Source organism: Prionailurus viverrinus, chromosome F1 (genome assembly GCF_022837055.1).
Source record: "Prionailurus viverrinus isolate Anna chromosome F1, UM_Priviv_1.0, whole genome shotgun sequence".
NCBI classification, from domain to species: domain Eukaryota; kingdom Metazoa; phylum Chordata; class Mammalia; order Carnivora; family Felidae; genus Prionailurus; species Prionailurus viverrinus.
Genome location: NC_062577.1, coordinates 42,799,538 through 42,820,360, shown reverse-complemented (window position 1 = coordinate 42,820,360; position 20,823 = coordinate 42,799,538). Strand labels below are relative to the sequence as shown.

The following is a 20,823-nucleotide window of genomic DNA, read 5'->3' as shown; positions in this document are numbered from 1 at the left end:
ATCATTTATATATTACCCAAAAGAGAAAAAAAAACAATCCTTTTAATTCAAAGAAAACCTTTCTCTGTAGCATTAACATAATTCCATCTGTCTTTTAGTGTAGATACAGAAGGAAACTTAAAATACTGTGTATTCTTTAAGCATTTTTTCTATGTTCCCAGTTATATTTGTAGTTCTTCATTTACTCTTTCTAAATTGGAGCATATAAATAAAATCCTCCAGAACGCAGGCTGCACCTTCAGTTAATTGACTTTGACAATATGTTAGGTATGATCCAGTAAAATGCATAACATAATTTTAATGTACCTGAAGTCTTGGGTGAGCATAGAATTCATTTAAAAAGTCCATAAGTAAATCAATCTTCAGTGAACTGACACACAGAACAACATGCTTCTCAGTTTGAGCTCTATGTCGACTATAGTTTCCACCTGACTTTTGTCTCTCCATCCACAAATAGGCCAGCTGTTCAAACTGTAATGCATTTTCCACATATGAATGAAAAACACTAGGCATGAAAATAAAAACCAATGCAATACATCCATTGTTTATTAGATATACTCAATTTCTTAGATGGAACTCATTGAGATTCAAATTATCCACATTCCCTTCAATAACAGACTTTTCATGTGATTGCTGCAGAGGTCGCTAATGCTTCTTGGGGGTTTCAGGTCTCTATAGAAACATATTAATATGAATTTCCTATTATATCATAACAGCACTAAAAGGTTTGTGCCTCTGCTTTATGCCCAGGAAAGCAGGCAGCCATGATGTGCCATGCGCTGCATCAAAGAGAAAAACCTCAATGGCATTTCTTCTACATTTTTCTACCAAGTTCAGCACACATCTCATGCAATGAGAGATACCCAACACACACGGCCACATTCTAGTTGCATAGCAGCAGTTGGTATGTAAGGGAAGTAGATGGAATAGAGGAGGGATGTCAGGAAGGAATACACGCATGGTTGAACAGGAGTGGGAAGATCTTTTTCATACCTACATAAAGTATATTTAGATAAACTGTGGCCAAGGGTTTGTAATGGAAGATACAAATTTGATTTGTATTTGCCATATCTTATTTCTAACCTGCTCACCCACAGGCACCCAAAAGCTCACTGTAAGAACGAGTTGCAGATCGCATCTACTCATCTTTAGTCTCCTTTTATACCTCTGTCCCTTTGCGACCACCTTATCCACTCCCAAAACGTTGCATAATATTTATGTATCATCTTCAGATTTTGTTTTAGTTGACCAATAAATGCGATCCATTTTTGCTTACTACAATGTTCAGCTTTTATATTATTTCAAGAATCAAAAGAAGTCAAACCTTCATAAGTTTATTTCCTTGGTCTATCATTCTATAATTACAACTAAATCCTGTGATCTTATAATTAACAAGTTAAATACCCTCTATATAAAAGAAACATCTTCAAGAACTGGAATGAGATGTGAGCTTTATCACTCGTGAATAGGGGTAAAAAAATCAGTTTCTAATATAATGTGAGAAGGAATTGCCTGAGGCCATTTTAATTAATTGACTAGATACAATAATAACATGTGTTAATAGATTAATAAACCGCCCACATTTCATTCTAAGCATGGAAGATTTCATTTTATAAGGCTTTATACATTTCTATAAAACTTAAGCTGGCTGTGTTTACCTGTATGGGTAGAACCACAAGAGCAACACAGATCATGGCAACAACAAAAAGCTTAGAGGACCAGGTTTCAGGCGTGACATCCCCAAAGCCCACAGTAGAAAATGTCACGATGCAGAAATAAAGGGAGTCAAAGAGATTCAGCTTCTTTCCTATCCGTTCAAGATGTTGGATTCCACAAATGCTAAGGAAACAAATGTGCATTAAAATTAAAACTTTTAAATTGGGCACATTATTTCTTATTATTCTTTTGAAAGCCAAAGCACATTACATAAAGCACATTCAGTGAGTTGGAATCTTATATTGTACAATATATTTTTTCTCATGAAAACATAATTTTTAAGTTTTTACCTAATTAACCAAATATAATATTATTTTTATTAATAATCAAAAGTTGTAGCCAAAATATCACAGAGTATACCTGAGTAGAATGTAAAAGGAATAGACTGAATTTCATGGCTGACTTACACAGACGTTTTGAATGCATGCCAGGGAACATAGAGACAGAAATTGCTAAATTTATTCCCTGTAAAAGAGTGATAGCCTTTTTTTTTTTACAGGAAGCTATCTTATTGTATAATATGTGTGTATATTGTGTGTGTGTGTGTGTGTGTGTGTGTTTCATGTATACATGAAAGGTTTGAGGATTTAACAGGTGCCAATTCACTCTCAAGAGATCACCATCTGTACAAAGCTAAGTCAGAGAGTAGCATAGAAATTGTTACAAGATGTCCCCAAAGTAAAATGGTTAAAAGAGCACTAAAAATAGCCCAACTACAGGCTAAAAAAATAATAATACTAAAAATAAAAATAAATAAATAAAAGGCATGGTGACACTATGAAATAAACATATATATTGTACATTTTTGGAGATATAAGTCATATCTCTCATAAATCATATCTGTAACATAAATCAGTGTATGATGGCATATGATTCAGCAAGGGGGAAAAAAACAAGTATTGATGCATGTTACAATATGGATAAATCGCAAAAACATGCTGAGTGAAAGAAGACAGACGTACAAGACTACAGACTTTATGATACTGTTAATACAAAATGCCCAGAAAAGAGAAACAGAGCAGACCAGTGGCTGCCTGGGGCTGATGGTGGGAATAGAGTAATAGAAAATGTTCTACAACGGGAATGTGGTGATGACTGCAGAACTCTGTAAATGCATTTAAAATGGTTGGTATTTACACTTAAAATGAGTGCACTATAAGGCATGTAAATTATTCCTCTACAAATCTGTCCAAAACAATCTGTGTTTACTTTTGGACACTCATTCCAACCCCTATGCACAACGAGCAGACATAGAGTGATTTTGGCGACCATGAATAAATAGTACTCAATGTTTAAATTCAAGAAATTCCTTTTCTATCCTTTTAAGATAATTTTCTTATTTATTTAAGTTACATATAAAACATGTTTAATTATCTTAAATATTTTTTTGTTGTTTTATTTTTCTAAGGCAGAGAATACGCAGGTGGATAGTTAGGTAGTTGGGTAAACACACAAGTAGTTAAATCAAGGGACAGAAGAGAAATCCTAGAGTACTTGATATCATTTTACTGCTGAGGCAGAAACTGTTCTTTTCTTCTTTTCCTTTTTTTAAAAAATATTTTCATTTATTTTTGAGAGAGGAGTGAGACTGAGCAGGGGAGGGGCAGAAAGCGAGGGAAACAGGATCCTAAGCGGGCTCTGCACTGACAGCAGAGAGCCCAATGCAGGATTTGAACTCACGAACCATGAGATCATGACCTGAGCCAAAGTCAGACGCTTAACCTACTGAGCCACCCAGGTGCCCCTTCTTTTTTTTTTTTTTTCCTTTTTTTAACTCCAGGTTTTCAGAATGTAAAAATTGCCCTTGTTCTATGCTTAGGAATTTTCTGTGAGCTGCCTGCCAGGTCACATGAGTTCATTTGTATCAGGTTATTTGCTCAGCTGCCCCATGCAGTATAATAGTCAAGCTAATTATAATACTATTCAGATAAAATCTTACCATAACCAAAGAGAACAACTGTTTGATAACAAACATTTTTGTGGATTAGGTTTTTTATTTTATTTACAATAATATATATTTGAAAATGTAAACAATTTATACTTATCTTTTATACTATAGTAGAAAATAAAAGTGAAGATAAATTATACATCTTTAAAAATTCAAATGTGAAGGCTTACTATATTTTGCATAACTACACATTAAATGTCAATTCCTGCTTATAGATAAAAATGTCCATTTTGTAATTCAAACATTATCTTACCCTAAACTACTAGAAAAGTCCCCTACTCTTACTTCCTGCTCTTCAGTTTGCTCTCATATTTAAAATGACCTATTCATAAGGGCCATATTCACATTCTTAAACAAAGCTTACATACACATATGCCAATCTCAGGTTCAAAACAGCCATTGGATTCTTACTGTTTAACACCACTCTTTAATTCATGGTGTGATAGATTATTATGACAGATGCCAGTAAATCAAGTCTTCCTATGTTCATACCCCTTTGCAGTGTGGTATTGCTGTACTTCCCATCAAAAGCAAAAACTAGTTCTCCACGTCCTTACATTTTAATGGCCTACTAACTTGTTTTGACCAACAGAATACTATAGAAGTGATGCTGTGTGGGTCACAGAGTGTGGATCTTAGAAGATCCTGAAGCTCTTGTTCTCACCATCTTAGAAGACTGAGACTACAATTCTATGAAGTGGACTGGTACAATCTACTGAAGGCTTACAGGTCATGTGGAAAAAACCAAAATGTCCCAGCTGAGAGCCAGCACCAACTGCTAGACATGAGAGTAGGGCCACCTTGGATGCTCCAACTCCTGTCAGGCCATCACATGACTGAAGCCAAGAGTACTGAAGGTGAGATCAGGAGAAACACTGCCTAGTTACCAACCACAGAATTGTGAGAGACAACAAACTGTGCTGTTTTAAGGCACTCCTCTTTAGGTGACTTGTTATTTGGTAATAGATATGTGATACATACAGAATTAACTAGACTCTAGCATCTGGATCTAATCCATGTTTTCTCAAACTTATCTCCCTTTCACTTACTATTTACATCGTATACGTATCATAGTATATAATCCTTACCCTCTATTTCTACTTTTGCCTAATCCATTCCCTTCAACTGAGAGCCCTCTTCCTGCAACACATACTACGATTTCTATTTTTTGAACCCTAGCTCAAAAATGAAGCTCCCTCATAGACCTTATTGAATCTCAATTTCAAGAAATTCCAGAAGTTCCTGCTGAATTCTGAGAGCGTATGAGTTCATGTCTTATACAAATACCAATTTTTAGAGTTTAATACTTATTATCCCAACTCAACTATTATTTACCCTACTGACACTATTTAAACTGTATATTTTTATTTCCTAGAGCACTGAGCACAAAGTGCTTGGTAGGCACTGATTAACTAACTGCTAAATGAACCAAAAAACACCTGGTTAAACCATACTCAGATAATATATGCAAACTCCAAAAAGTATTTCATTCATGCGTTTCAGTTTTTTATCACTGAATAACAAATTGCCCAAAACTCAATGGCTTAAAACAGTAAAAATTTATCATTTCACATGATAAATTCTGTGTTACATGGGAAGTTTCTCTGGTTTTCTTAGGCTTGCTCACGTGGCTCATTGGACTAGAAGTCTGGCTAGAATGAAAGGTCCAAGATGGCCTCAATCCTGTGCCAAATGGCCAGTGTTCGTCGTTGTCTGTGTGCCTGGCTTGGTTTTTCTCCATGTGACCACTTATCCTCAAATAGACTAAACCATCTTCCTTCCTGTCTCAGGGCAATAAGGGCAACTGAAAGTCCTCTTAAGAACCTAGCTTTATCTGCCCCATTCTGTTTGCCAAACCAAGTCACAAGATCAGCTCACATTGGAGGGGTGTGGAAATAGACGCCACCCCCTCATGAGAGGAGCTGCAGAATTTTGTAACCATGAACTTTTGTTTTTCAGTTCACCAAACTGTACAAGTGATAAAACTTATCACAACCTATATAAATCATAATAAATTTTACTGAATGCATCATCTTACAGTCTAAGATATTTAATTGTTTTGACATAACTGTAGTTAATCAATACTTGCAATCATTTCTTATAATCCTTATGTAAAATGCCATTTTACTTGACCTAGAAAAATTATATGAACCTTTCACATATTTATAAATTTCACATTTAAGATTCAAGACTTGATATTCCTTAATACTCACTAAAGCAACATGAAAATGAAGACTCCCACACCAGCTGTTACATGTCTGATATTATTACATAAAAACAAAAATCAACTTTTTTAAGAACTATTAAGGTAAATATACTGAATTACTTTTAGAGTTTCTCTTTGATTTTGAATAGGCCCACCAACTGGTTTCATTTAGAGTTTCATTTACTGGGTCACTGCTTATGTCCATGGATAACAATGTCATTACATTTTTTAAAAATGGATATTAATATATTATCTTCTAAGTCAATTATTATTTTTGTAATAATTAAATGAATTTACTTTCTTCTTCCCATAAGAAAATAAGGCATACCATATTTAAATATCTAGCCCAAGAAAACAGTAATCCTTTTCAGTTATATATCTAATCTGTTCCCTCTCTGTTCCTAACTCTCAATGCCCTTTTATCTCATTCAGGATAAAATCCAAAAGCCCCTGGCTCTTCTCAGATCTTATCTTCTAAAGACCATCCCTTACTCACTGCCCTCCAACCACACCAGCCTCACTGCTATTCCTGAAACGTAAAGTAGCACCCAAATCTTCTTTAAACATCCTCCTTTTATTTCTAATATTTCTAACGTCGAAACTGAATCCAAAAACTCCTCTCTAAATTTGCTCTTAACAAATTCTTCAAATCCAGTGTTGGCAAACCCAGCTCTCTTGTTGATAGTGTCAAAATCCTGGAGTCATCCTTGACTTGTCTCTTTCTTTCACAAATCACATCCAAACCCTTATCAAACCCTACTGTTTCAAGCTTCAAAATATAACCAGAACCCACTATCACTACTCACCATGCTACTGCAATATTTCATGCCATCATCTTCTCTGCCCTGCACTACAGTGAACACTCCCATCCTTCTCCTAGAAACCTATCACCATCGTGCCAGAGTTATCCTATGAAAACATAGGTCAGATCATGCTATTCCCCTACTGAAAACCCTAAGAGGGCTCCCAATTTCATTTGACTAAAAGCTAATGTTCTTAGATTTGTTTATAACACACTAACCAATCTGACCCTTCCCTATGCCTTTCAGACTTATTTTATACTCTTATTCTTGTGTTTCACTCTACCCAGCTACACTGGCATTCTTGCTCTCTGATCAACATAAGAGGCATGTTCCTTGTCATGGACTACTCTCTCTGTCTAGAACCCTATTGCGCAAGATTTTGTCATCACTAATTTCTAATTCCTCACATCTTCCAAGTCTTTACTTCTATACTGACCATCATATATACTCTTAATCTTTCTTATCCTGCTCAAATAAAAAAAAAAAAAAAAAGAAAAAGAAAAAGTTGGGGGAGGAGCCAAGATGGCAGAACAACAAGGAAGTTTTTTGTGTGTCTCACATCCATTAAATACAGCCAGACCAACATTAAACAATCCTGCACACCTAGAAAACTGACCTGAGGATTAACACAACAATCTGCACAGCCTGAACCACAGAATTCAGCAGGAATTCACCCGCAAAAGAAACAGCAGGAAGAAACGATAGCCAGGGACGTAACCAACACAGATACAAGCAACATGTCTGAACCAGAATTTAGAATCACAATAATAAGAATACTAGCTGGAGTCAAAAATAGATTAGAGTCCCTTTCTGTGGAGATAAAAGAAGTAAAAGCTAGTCAGGATGAAGTAAAAAATGCTATAACTGAGCTGCAATCTTGAATGGATACCGCCATGGCAAGGATGGACAAGGGAGAACATAGAATCAGTGATATAGAGGACAAACTTATGGAGAATGATGAAGCAGAAAACAAGAGGGAGATTAAGTCAAAAGCGCATGATTTCAGAATTAGAGAAATCAGTGACTCATTAAAAAGGGACAACATCAGAATCATAGGGGTCCCAGAAGGGTAAGAGAGAAATAGGGGTAGAAGGGTTATGTGAGCAAATCATAGTGGAAAACTTTCCTAACCTGGGGAGAGACATAGACATCAAAATCCAGGAAGCACAGAGGACTCCCATTAGATTCAACAAAAACCGACCAACAACAAGGCATATCAGAGTCAAATTCACAAAATACTCAGGCAAGGAGAGAATCATGAAAGCAGCAAGGGAAAAAAAGTCCTTAACCTACAAGGGAAGACAGATCAGGTTTGCAGCAGACCTATCCACAGAAACTTGGCAGGCCAGAAAGGGGTGGCAGAATATGTTCAATGTGCTGAATCAGAAAAATATGCAGCCAAGAAATCTTTATCCAGCAAGGCTGTCATTCAAAATAGAAGGAGAGATAAAAAGTTTCCCAGACAAACAAAAATTAAAGGAGTTTGTGACTACTAAACCAGCCCTGCAAGAAATTTTAAGGTGGACTCTCTGAGGGGAGAAAAGATGACACATAAATAAATAAATAAATAAATAAATAAATAAATAACAAAAGCGACAAAGATTAGAAAGGACCACAGAACACCACCAGAAACTCCAACTCTTCAAGCAACATAATGGTAATAAATTCCTATCTTTCAGTACTCACTCTAAACGTCAGTGGACTCAGTGCTCCAATCAAAAGTCAGAAACGGTAACAGAATGGATAAGAAAACAAGATCCATCTATATACTGTTTACAAGAGACCCACTTTAGACCTAAAGACACCTTCAGGTTGAAAATAAGTGGATGGAGAACCTTCTATCATGCTAATGGTCAACAAAAGAAAGCCAGAGTAGCCATACTTATATCAGACAATCTAGACTTTAAAATAAAGACTGTAACAAGAGGTGAAGAAAGGGCATTATATCATAATTAAGGGGTCTATCCATCAAGAAGACCTAACAACATTTATGCACCGAACGTGATAGCACCCAAATATATAAATCAATTCATCACAAACATAAAGAAGCTCATTAATAATAATACCATAATAGTAGGAGCCTTCAACACCCCACTCATAGCAATGGACAAATCATGTAATAAAAAAATCAAAAAGGAAACAATGGGTTTGAATGACACACTGAACAAGATAGACTTAACGGATATCTTCAGAAAATTTCATCTTAAAGCAGCTGAATATACATTCTTGTCTCGTGCACATGGAACGTTTTCCAGGACAGACCACATACTGGGACACAAATCATGCCTCAGCAAGTACAAAAGATCAAGATCATACCATGCATACTTTCAGACCACAACACTATGAAACTCAAAATCACCACAAGAAAAAATTTGGAAAGGTAACAAATACATGGAGACTAAAGAAAATCCTACTAAAGAATGAATGGGCCAAACAAGAAGTTAAAGAAGAAATTAAAAAGTATATGGAAGCCAATGAAAATGATAACACCACAACCAAAAACCTCTGGAACGTGGCAAAGCTGGTCATAAAAGCAAAGTATATAACAATCCAGACCTTCCTAAAGAAGGACGAAAGATCTCAGATATACAACCTAACCTTACGCCTTAAACGGCTGAAAAAAGAACAGCAAATAAAACCGAAAACCAGCAGAAGACAGGAAATGATAAAGATTAGAGCAGAAGTTAATGCTATCAAAACCAAAAAAAAACAGTAGAACAGATCAATGAAAACAGAAGCTGGTTCTTTGAAAGAATTCACAAAATTGATAAACCACTAGCCAGTTTGATCAAGAAGAAAAAGGAAAGGAACCAAATAAATAAAATCAAGAATTAAAGAGGAGAGATCATAACCAACACAGCAGAAATAAAAACAATAATAAGAGAATATTATGAGCAATTATATGCCAATAAAATGGGCAATCTGGAAGAAATAGACAAATTCCTAGAAACATATACACTACCAAAATTGAAACAGGAAGAGACAGAAAATTTGAACAGAACCATAACCAGTAAGGAAATCGAATTAGTAATCAAAAATCTGCCAAAAAACAAGAGTCCAGGGCCAGACAGCTTTCCAGGGGAATTCTACCAAACATTTAAGGAAGAGTTAACACCTATTCTCATGAAGCTGTTCCAAAAAATAGAAATGGAAGGAAAACTTCCAAACTCTTTCTATGAAGCCAGCATTACCTTGATTCCAAAACCAGACAGAGACCCCACTAAAAAGGAGAAGCTATAGAACAATTTCCCTGATGAACATGAATGCAAAAATTCTCAACAAGATATTAGCCAACCGGCTCCAACAATACATTTAAAAAATTATTCACCATGACCAAGTGGGATTTATACCTGGGATGCAGAGCTGGTTCAATATCCACAAGACAATTAACATGATTCATCACATCAATAAAAGAAAGGACAAGAATTATATGATCCTCTCAATAGATGCGGAGAAAACATTTGACAAAATACAGCATCCTTTCTTCTTAAAAACCCTCCAGAAAGTAGGGATAGAAGGAGCATACCTCGAGATCATAAAAGCCATATATGAATGACCCAACGCTAATATCATCCTCAATGAGGAAAAACTGACAGCTTTCCCCCTTAGGTCAGGAACAAGACAGGTATGTCCACTCTCGCCACTGTTATTCAACATAGTTTGGAAGCCTTAACCTCTGCAATCAGACAACACAAAGAAAGCAAGGCATCCAAATCGCCCAGTACGAGGTCAAACTTTCACTCTTTGCAGATGACATGATACTCTATATGGAAAACCCAAAGGATTCCACCAAAAAACTGCTAGAATTGATTCATGAATTCAGCAAAGTTGCAGGATATAAAATCAATGCACAGAAATCGGTTGCATTCCTATACACAAAGAAGCAACAGAAAGAAAAATCAAGGAATCCATCCCATTTACAATTGCACCAAAAACCATAAAATACCTAGGAATAAATCTAACCAAAGAGATGAAAAATCTATACACTGAAAACTATAGAAATTTTATGAAAGAAATTGAAGAAGACACACAAAAAAAGGAAAAATATTCCATGCTCCTGGATAGGAAGAACAAATATTGTTTAAAATGTTGATACTGCCCAAAGCAATCTACATATTCAATGCAATCCCTATCAAAACAACACCAGCATTCTTCACAGAACTAGAACAAATAATCCTAAAATTGGTATGGAACCAGTAAAGACCCCAAATAGCCAAAGCAATCTTGAAAAAGAAAACCAAAGCAGGATGCACCACAATCCCAGACTTCAAGCTATACTACAAACCTGAAATCATCACGACAGCATGGTACTGGCACAAGAACAGACACTCAGATCAGTGGAACAGAATAGAGAAACCAGAAATGGACCCACAACCGTATGGCCAACTATTCTTTGACAAAGCAGGAAAGAACAACCAATGGAATAAAGACAGTCCCTTCAGCAAGTGGTGCTGGGAAAACTGGACAGACACATGCAGAACAATGAACCTGGACCACTTTCTTACACCATACACAAAAAGAAACTCAAAATGGATGAAAGACCTCAATGTAAGACAGGAAGCCATCAAAATCCTTGAGGAGAAAGCAAGCAAAAACCTCTTTGATCTTGGCCGCAGCAACTTCTTACTCAACAGGTCTCCGGAGGCAAGGGAAACAAAAGCAAAAATGAACTACTGGGACCTCATCAAAATAAAAACCTTCCGCACAGGAAGGAAACAATCAGCAAAACTAAAAGGCAACCGACAGAACTGGGAAAGATATTTGCAAACGACATATCAGATAAAGGATTAGTATCCAAAATCTATAAAGAACTTATCAAACTCAACACCCAAAAAACAAATAATCCAGTGAAGAAATGGGCAAAAGACATGAATAGACACTTCTCCAAAGAAGTCATCCAGATGGCCAACCGACACAGGAAAAAATGCCCAACATTACTCATCATCCGGGAAATACAAATCAAAACTACAATGAGACACCACCTTACACCTGTCAGATGGCTAACATTAACAACTCAGGCAACAACAGATGTTGGCGAGGATGTGGACAAAGAGGATCTCTTTTGCATTGTTGGTGGGATTGGAAGCTGGTGCAGCTACTCCAGAAAACTGTATGGAGGTTCTTCAAAAAACTAAAAATAGAACTATCCTATGACCCAGCAATTGCACTACTAGGCATTTATCCACAGGATACAGGTGTGCTGTTTTGAAGGGACACATGCACCCCCATATTTATAGCAGGACTATCAACAATAGCCAAAGTATGAAAAAGCCCAAATGTCCACTGATGGAGAACGGATAAAGAAGATGTGGTGTGTATGTATGTATATATATATATATATATATATATATATATACACACACACACACACACACACACACACACACACACACACACACATATACACACACACACACACACACACACACATATATAATGGAGTATTACTCAGCAACCAAAAAGAATGAAATCTTGCCATTTGCAACTATGTAATGGAACTGGAGGGTATTATTCTAAGTGAAATTAGTCAGAGAAAGACAAATATCATATGACTCCACTTATATGAGGACTTCAAGAGACAAAACAGATGAACATAAGGGAAGGGAAACAAAAATGATATGAAAACAGGGAGGGGGACAAAACAGAAGAGACTCATAAATATGGAGAACAAACAGAGGGTTATTGGAAGGGGTGTGGGAGGGGGGATAGGCTAAATGAGGAAGGGGCATTAAGGAATGTACTCCGGAAATTATTGTTGCACTATATGCTAACTAATTTGGACGTAAATTTAAAAATAATAAAATAAAAAAACTCAAAAAAAAAAAAATAAAAAGTTTTAATCATTTGTTGGGTTTGGTGTCCACTGTCTATAATCCTCTGTATGAATGGAGGCCAAGTGCTTTCTTTATCCATGTTGTCTGAGCACCTAAAATACTGCTAAGCACATAATAACGTTTATGGACTTCTACTGCCATATTTAAGTCACCAAGCCTTTTAACCTCTTCAGATATAAACTAAATACAATTTATTAATTTTTAAAAAGCATCCAAAATCTTTATATGGCCACTGACTTAACTGTGGAATCTAATATAAGTGGCAAGACTAAATACTTCTTTGTCAAGGGAGGCAAATGCAATATTCCATAAATCTATGGACTTTCCCACCACCTTTCAATCAATATCACTTGAAATATTCAAGTTCTATAAACAAGAGAATTAGGTTTTACTCTCCCTAGTAATTAGTATTCGTAACTCCAGCATTTGTTTCAGTTAGTAGTACTACTTAAATAATATGATAAATGAAGAATTGGAAATTTGAAATTTGGAAATTGACTTGTATTTATAAAACTTATATTTATTCTCATTACATTCTAAACTCTCTATGTCACTAACATGTTTAAAACTACATGAGTTATTGAATTATTTGCTACATTTAACTACTTCCTAATCAAAGACTTTACCCAAAATCACACACTTGCCACTGTTCATGAATATTACATACTTTAATACTAAACTCAACCATGTTAGTTATAGAACTTTTCATAATATGGAAAGTGTCTAGCTTATGATTTATGAAAGAAACTACTCTCGATATTAGAGAGAAATCAGCCTAAAATAACGATACATTCTGGACTCCAATGTCACTGTCATGTTAACTTTTGAAACTACTTCCTTTTTGCTCTCTTATATTTATTTAGAAGAATCATGTTACTTGAAGGGTAGAAACAGTTTAAAGGGAATTTTGCAGAAATTTGCACAAGCTTAACAAATTCTAAAGAAAGAACATTCACACTATTTAAGCAAAAAGGAAAAAAAAAGGCTCTCAAACCTCCTCACCAAATCATAAAAATTAGATTTAAAAAGTATTTTGAAAAGTATCATTCCGCGTTATAATTTTATAAAAGTAAAAACTAAGATGTGGAGTAGTTTAATACGAGGCAGAAACTGGACTATTCTCATCATATTATTTGGCTATAGCATCATTTCCTGATACCAGTTATGGAGTATCTATATGGAACATGTGGAGAATGTTAAGAGTATCTGCCAACTTATTATAATCTATTTTGGTTATAGTAACACATCTAGCAATATTTTGAAGTTAAGAAATATAAAAATGTATATTAGTGTTCTATGTCAATCATTCAACTAAAAAATAATTTTAGATCATTCATTTAAGCTATCTTTCCAAACAGTAATTCAGCTCCTTTTATGAAGGAATGAAAGACATATATCTTCAGTGTCAACTGTACTTCAATTAAAGAAAAAAAGTGTATCTTCAGTATAGATAGATACACAGATAGTTTATTGTTACTTTATCATATAATTCTTAAGGCTAATACAGCATTGACATACTTTTGATTTGCATTATTCATAAACATTAATATTTTATTTATATATTAGCTATTTTTCCAAGAACTATGAATGCTACAACATGCTAGCTAAGGATCTGAAACCATTTAGTGATTATAACCATTTTAATATAGATTGTTATCTTACTTCATTTATATATGTCTTTGGAGCTCTTATTAAACAAAAACTGCCTCTTCTCCCTGATCATAATTGATGAATTTCAGTTAATTATTATTTTGTGCCTGTAGCCAGAAGTGATTTTAATGATGGGTGCAGATTTTCTGATAAACTAAATCTAAGAATGTGTTCAAATAGTCCACATTGGTAATAAAAATATCCTATTTTGCCTTATCATAAGAGATACATCTTTTCAGTCAGTCAAAGACTCAGTTAAACTGTTTAAATTATATCTTGAATTGAAAGTGGTGGAAGAATTTAATAATGCAGAATTTAAAACTAAATAAGCATAGCTGATAGATGTAAATAAACACTCCTGCCTTTAAATTTTATAGTAATCAAATTTAAAATTGTTTTGTGACTGGGCCGTAACATTAAAACCAAAAAGTCTTGCTTAGAATTTTAGTGGATATCTAATTGTAACAAAAATTTTGCTTATTATCCTGTATTGTCTGCCTGAACATTTGAAATTAAATATTTTATTCCAATTTAAGATGGAAAAAATAAAACAATGTCACACCATGTTCAATTTATCTTTGTTTAGTTAATCCACATAAAAATTACTCATATTCATTTATACTCATTGATTTTGAAATGGAAAAATGTAAATTAATATGATTTTCTTAAAATTTCTATGTTCTTAAAAATACCTGTAAATTTTAAATAAGAAACAAACTGATTTATATAAAACCAATAGGTGCTATAAAACTTAAATGTTTCATAACAGAAAAAGGGTAACCTTACTCATAAAGGTAAGTCATGTGTATTCATACAAATACATTTATGGATGGTTTACTAAAATAAAGCATTGTACTGTATAATAGAGATGTAGATATGAATACAACACCGTCATCTACATAAAAGAGCTTCTAAATCTAAAGTGAATGATTTTAACCCCAACTTTATAATGTTGCTAATAATCATACCATAAATTAATAATCAAACATTTAACTTATAACTCGATTAATGCTAACTTAGGTAAATTACTTAATCTTTTTAACCTTATCCTCAACTGGAAAGTAAATGTAATAATATTAACTTCTTCATTTGGTTCTGGAATACAATAAACTAATAATGCTCAGTGAAATGTCTGACACACAATAATGCTCAATGAATTCAGTATTTATTTATTTATTTACTTATTTAGTAATTTATTTAGTAATGTATTTATTTAAATTCCAGCCCAGCATAAAAGAACTAAAAGCACAAAAATGAGTCAAATATAAGAATCAACTATCTACACAAAATAGATATAAAGCCTTTGTTTTTCACTTGACAAGAAAATAAATGTACTATTAGAGCACTATAGTCAGTGCATGGTGTGCCTGGGTGGCTCAGTTGGTTAAGCATCAGACTCTTGATTTTGGCTCAGGTCATGATCTCACAGTTCGTGAGATCAAGCCCTACGTGGGGCTCTGCACTGATAGCATGGAGCCTGCTTGGGAGTCTCTCTCTCCTTTGCTCCCTGCCTCTCTGCCACTTCCTGCAGTCTGTCTCTGTCTGCCTCTCTCTCTCTCTTTCTCTCTCTCTCTCCCCCTCCCAAAATCAATAAACATTAAAAATAAACACAGTATATGCATAGACTATGGGGAAAGAGACTGGGGTTGAGAAAGTAGCATGTCTGTTCCTCTTTACTATGGAGTTAGTAACAGAGTTATTAGCAGCAAACAATCATCCATGAATTAATGAGAGTAGCTGTAATCTTGTCCAATCTTTTCTCAAACCTGCAACTCTCAACTTTCCAAAAAGAAAAGTTAGGCAATTTGCAAAATAAACTCATAATATTTAACTATTTACAAAGACCAGAGTCATGCTGATATTAGCTGACCTTTGGAGGGTTCACTATCATCATTTACGGAAACTGACAACTAATTCTTGGTAATGCAGTCAAGATAAAAAAAAGATTAAGCACTATTTCTCGGCTAAAATGTCAATAACAGGCTAGTGACATGTTTTAAAAAGGACAAGTTATCTCTGAGATTGCCTGAATGAAAGAATTTTCATACAATTATGTAAGCCTGCATATATATATACATATATATATATGTATATATATATGTGTGTGTGTGTGTGTGTGTGTATATATATATATATATATATATATATAATATGTATTTATTTATATAGTTCACTCACTGACCTGGGTAACTACTAAGTATATCATCATATGAGAATATTCATGATTTGAATGTTAAAATGTTAGTATTTAGGGGGGAAAATACCAACAAAATTTGCTCTTCTTATATTATTTTTACACATACATTCATATTCACCATTCTTTTTTAATGTTTATTTATTTTTGAGAGAGAATGTGCGCATGTGTGAGCAAGCAAGCAGGGGAGGGGTAGAAAAAGCAAGGGAGACACAGAATAAAAAGCAGGCTCCAGGCTCTGAGCTGTGAGCACAAAGCCCCATGCGGGGTTCAAACTCACGAATCTTGAGATCATGACCCGAGCCGACGTCAGGCGCTTAACTGACTGAGCCACCCAGGCATCCCCATATTCGCTGTTATTTAAATAGATACTTAATTATATCTAACTTATAGGTTTTCTATTTTACGAAGATTAAATACACCTATTTTTGAAACTATGCATTTTGTAAAGTAGAGAATTTTTGCCATGCATGCATGTGTTTATGTTTTTGCATAATTGTGGTTGATATTCACAATGGCTTAAACTGGACTTTCAAAACTTTCACAGAGCCATTTCACAGAGCCATTTCTACCTTAATGTAATATAGTTTTATGAATACCCATTTGTGATGATGTCTGTTTTAAAAATCACTTTTGGGGCACCTAGGTGGCTCAGTTGGTTGAGCACCTGACTCTTGGTTTTGGCTCAGGTTATATCATCTCTCAGTTCGTGACTTGGAGCCCCAAGTCCGGCTCTGTGCTGACAATGTGCAGCCTGATTGGGATTCTCTCTCTCTCTCTCCCTCTCTTTCTCTCTCTGACCCACCCCTGCTTGCTCACTTTCTCGAAAATAAATAAATAAACTTAAAAAGAATAAAAAATAAAATAAAAATGACTGTTACAGAATAAAAATCCTTAAGGAATTTTATGGCATGGTACCTTGGCAAGATTTTCTGAATCAAAGTGGCCAAGCACTTAAACTATGCAGACTAGAGGACAAAATACATCCTTAAATACCTGCTCAGAACTTGATTACCACAAACACACTAAATATACAGAAAAACAGAAAAATACCCTTGGGAATTACATGTCATCTAAAACTTTCACAATCAATAAGGATAAGAGATTGAGTACATGACTCAAACCATATGAAACAAATACAGTTTTTGAGAGGTATAATGTTTTATTTGATTTTCAACCAATGTTTGTAGATTTTCCAGTATGACCTATAGACATCAGAAGATGAAGGCAATGGATAAAAAGTTATAAGGTAAAAAATATTAGGGAAAACTTTGCAGGTGGAGAGAGGAGAAAATTATTTAATTTTTTTAAGAGGTTGAATTTATTATAATATTCACTTTCTATTACTAGACAAATGATAGAGGATATATATGATGTTATTAGTATTATTCTACTCCTATCTATCATTAAGGTAATTAATATTTAGTAAGACCCCTTTGCTTGTTTCATATTTTATTTTGTTTTGATTTAGTTTCTAATGTAAACTTCTGTTTTTAGTCTGTCAATTTACTACTATAGGAATTTTATATCTGTCTCTTGAAAGTGACCTTGGTATATATTTCTGTATCTCAACATATGTTCCTTGAAAAGCCAATCTAGCACTGTATCTGGTAAGCCACTCAGCTAATTGGTCTGTGTTGCATGGCTATATATCCCGGATTATAAACCCTCTGTAGCCATCTGTGTGAAGAACAATGTATCATTAAACCCGTATTTATCAGAAAAAAAAAAAATGGCAACTCTAGGTTAAACATATTTATTTATTTCGTAAAGGACTTTCCAGATCATTTTAATGAGTTAATGTTTATTGTGGATCTCCAAGAGTAGAATAATTTTCCTAAGATTAACGAAACACACCTGCCAAAATTCTTAGTTTTGACAGAGTATCTCAAAGGATTAGGGTCTTATTAACTCAACTAGGAGAACATTAGCTCATAGTTTGTGCTTTGTCGCAGTATTTTAGAATCAGTTTAGCTTAATTATTAAATGATTTGGGTAATTTTTTACCTTTGTCCATGCCCTGAATTATATCGCCCTGGATTAACTGTTCCTTGAAGGAATTTAACAATGAAACTGTCAGGCCCTGAGGTTTTTTCTTTTTTCTTTTCTTTTTTTTTTTTTTTTTTGGTTTTTTGTTTACTTTTTCTTAATGGAAATCAAAACATATAATTTTAAAAGTGCTCCATTTCTATCTTAATCACAATTTAAGACTGCTAACAAATCTGTAAACATGCAGTTTCAAATGACCTACCATCCCTTCCTTAGATCCACAAGAATAAATAAGCCTCAATCATCATTCCTTGTTCTTTGCTGACTTCCTACAAATCTAAACTTTGAACATACCTGACAAAGTTTAGAAATACAGGACAACAGCGGTCATACTGAGTACTGGATAAGCAGAGAAGCTCCCTCTCTCTGCTGACAAAGAAGCTAAGAGAATAGGACAAATTTTTTCATAAATGCTGTGATTATTTGAAATGTGCATCACCAAATTGAGCATGCCATATGGAAAGGAGGACTCCAAATTGTATCTCATTAAAAAGAATTTAAAATTATTTTTTCTTAACTAAAATACTGTTAAATCTCATTAAGAATTATTTTCAAGAAACTATTCAAACACTTATGTAAAAAAGCCATAACCACATTAATACACACACAAAAAGGATTATGCCCCATTTTGCACTAAATGCATAGAGCCAGAATATATACCATATCAAGCATTAAAGTTATAAATACTCTTGGTAATAAAAAAGCTAATACAATGTATTAATTTTGAAATTTTCACTTTAACTAAATATTCTTCCATTAGGAAAAAGCTAACATGTTAACTTACATATTTTAAAATATTTTTTTCTGACTCACCTAGTAAAAGAAAGATCACCAGGATATGAGACAGAAATTATCTAAGGCTACACCAACCATAACATAGCAGTAAGTCTTCTTTCTTATATTAAACGCTTCAATTAAAGGGATTCCACATTGTCCATTACTATTCTGATTCAATATATTTCTTTTAACAAAATTACATTAAATTCATTTCCTCTCCTTTCATCATTAGTGATTTAAGCAAAATAAAAGCATCTGGGGAACAGTCTTCGTAAATTACTCATAGACGCATCAGCCTATGGGCCATTACTATGATAATGCATCAGATGGAAGTAGGGTCTTTTTGTTCATAGTAGGAAGGATGGAACTATAATCATGTAGTGTTTTGTTCTGTGTTCCTCAGGTTATATGCTGCACTGAGCATATATTCATATTCATCTATAATCATTTAGTAAGAAATGTGTACTGGGTCTCAATACAAAATGTATTTTCTAGTGTGAATTGTGAAGGAAGTAGAAAAAGAAATAAGGCAGTGGGATATGAGAGATGAGTAAAACAGATTAGCGAGGTGAAAATGAGACAAAATTTAGTCAAGAATCAGGTAAAATCATGATCATGTTCTTGTAACTCTCATTTTAGGAGCCTCTAATGTTAAGAAATGAAACCGTTAAGGGAAAAAAAAAACAATAAAAACCTGTAACATCAGCAGAATGCTATTATATTTTCATATTTTTAAAACAGAATTGATAAGACAGTAAATAAAGACAAGGTGGTACTTAATCATCTCACATTCCTGTTAATAGATAAAAATGTTTTATTTACCACTTCTTGCTTCCTGGAAAACTCGGGATTTTTCTCTCCTGAATCTACAATAAAGTGCTTATCATTTTATTTTTGCTCTATTGTAGATCATATACATTTGAAAAAGTTTCACATGAATTTATTCACCTATTTATTAGGTGTTACTACATGGTAGGCAAAGAATTAGGTACTAGGGAAGACAGTGGTATGGAAAAGCTGGCATGACTGGTCCCTTGTGGAAATTAGAGTCCAGTGAAAGAGACAGAAAATGACGACTAACCTAAATATACATAAATTTAACAGGAGAGCCCTTTTGCCCCTGCCTTGCTATGGTCTCCTGTAATCCTGAATTTGACCTAATCAGGTGGACTGGACATAAATGACAAAGTGATGTTTACATTAACATTAAAAAAAAAGATAAGACAGATTCTACTCTGCAAAGAAAAATAAGGTAGAATATTATAAGGATAAAGAAGGTTAGTGTGATGGGAATAGTAAGGGAAAAAAAGTAGGACTCCTGAGCAGAGGAAAAATCAAGGATGTGAGATGAAAATGAAAAGATGAGGAGAATCCTGATTGTACTGGAAATTTAGGACATATTAAGTAAGAAGTTTTGTGTTCATCCCAAGACACATGGAAAACTTTTAACAAGCATTAGCAAGCAGTCACACAATTATATTTACATTTCACAAAGGAAACTCTGGTTGCCATGCGGTGAATGGTTTGGAATGGAACCAGAGTGGACACAGGTAAACCAGTTATAACAGCACTTGTTGTAAAGAGGTTCTGATAGTTTAGATGAGTAAGGTGATGACTGAGAGGAATAGAAATGGATAGATTTGCAG

At 34.3% G+C, this 20,823-nt stretch overlaps 1 protein-coding gene across 9 annotated transcripts in view; it reads right to left on the bottom strand.

Moving 5' to 3' along the window:
* Positions 1-20,823, bottom strand: part of KCNT2 (potassium sodium-activated channel subfamily T member 2) — a 364,447-nt gene that overhangs the window by 193,073 nt on the left and 150,551 nt on the right. For all 9 annotated transcript variants that reach the window (XR_007148220.1, XR_007148221.1, XR_007148222.1 and 6 more), the window contains exons 9-10: positions 1,659-1,839; positions 307-471 (exon numbers count right to left, since the gene is read on the bottom strand). Coding sequence is in view for 6 of the 9 variants with exons in the window: in XM_047840789.1 (XP_047696745.1) it covers positions 307-471; positions 1,659-1,839 (346 nt within the window). In the remaining 3 variants the exon portion in view is untranslated. The remainder of the gene's footprint in view (positions 1-306; positions 472-1,658; positions 1,840-20,823) is intronic.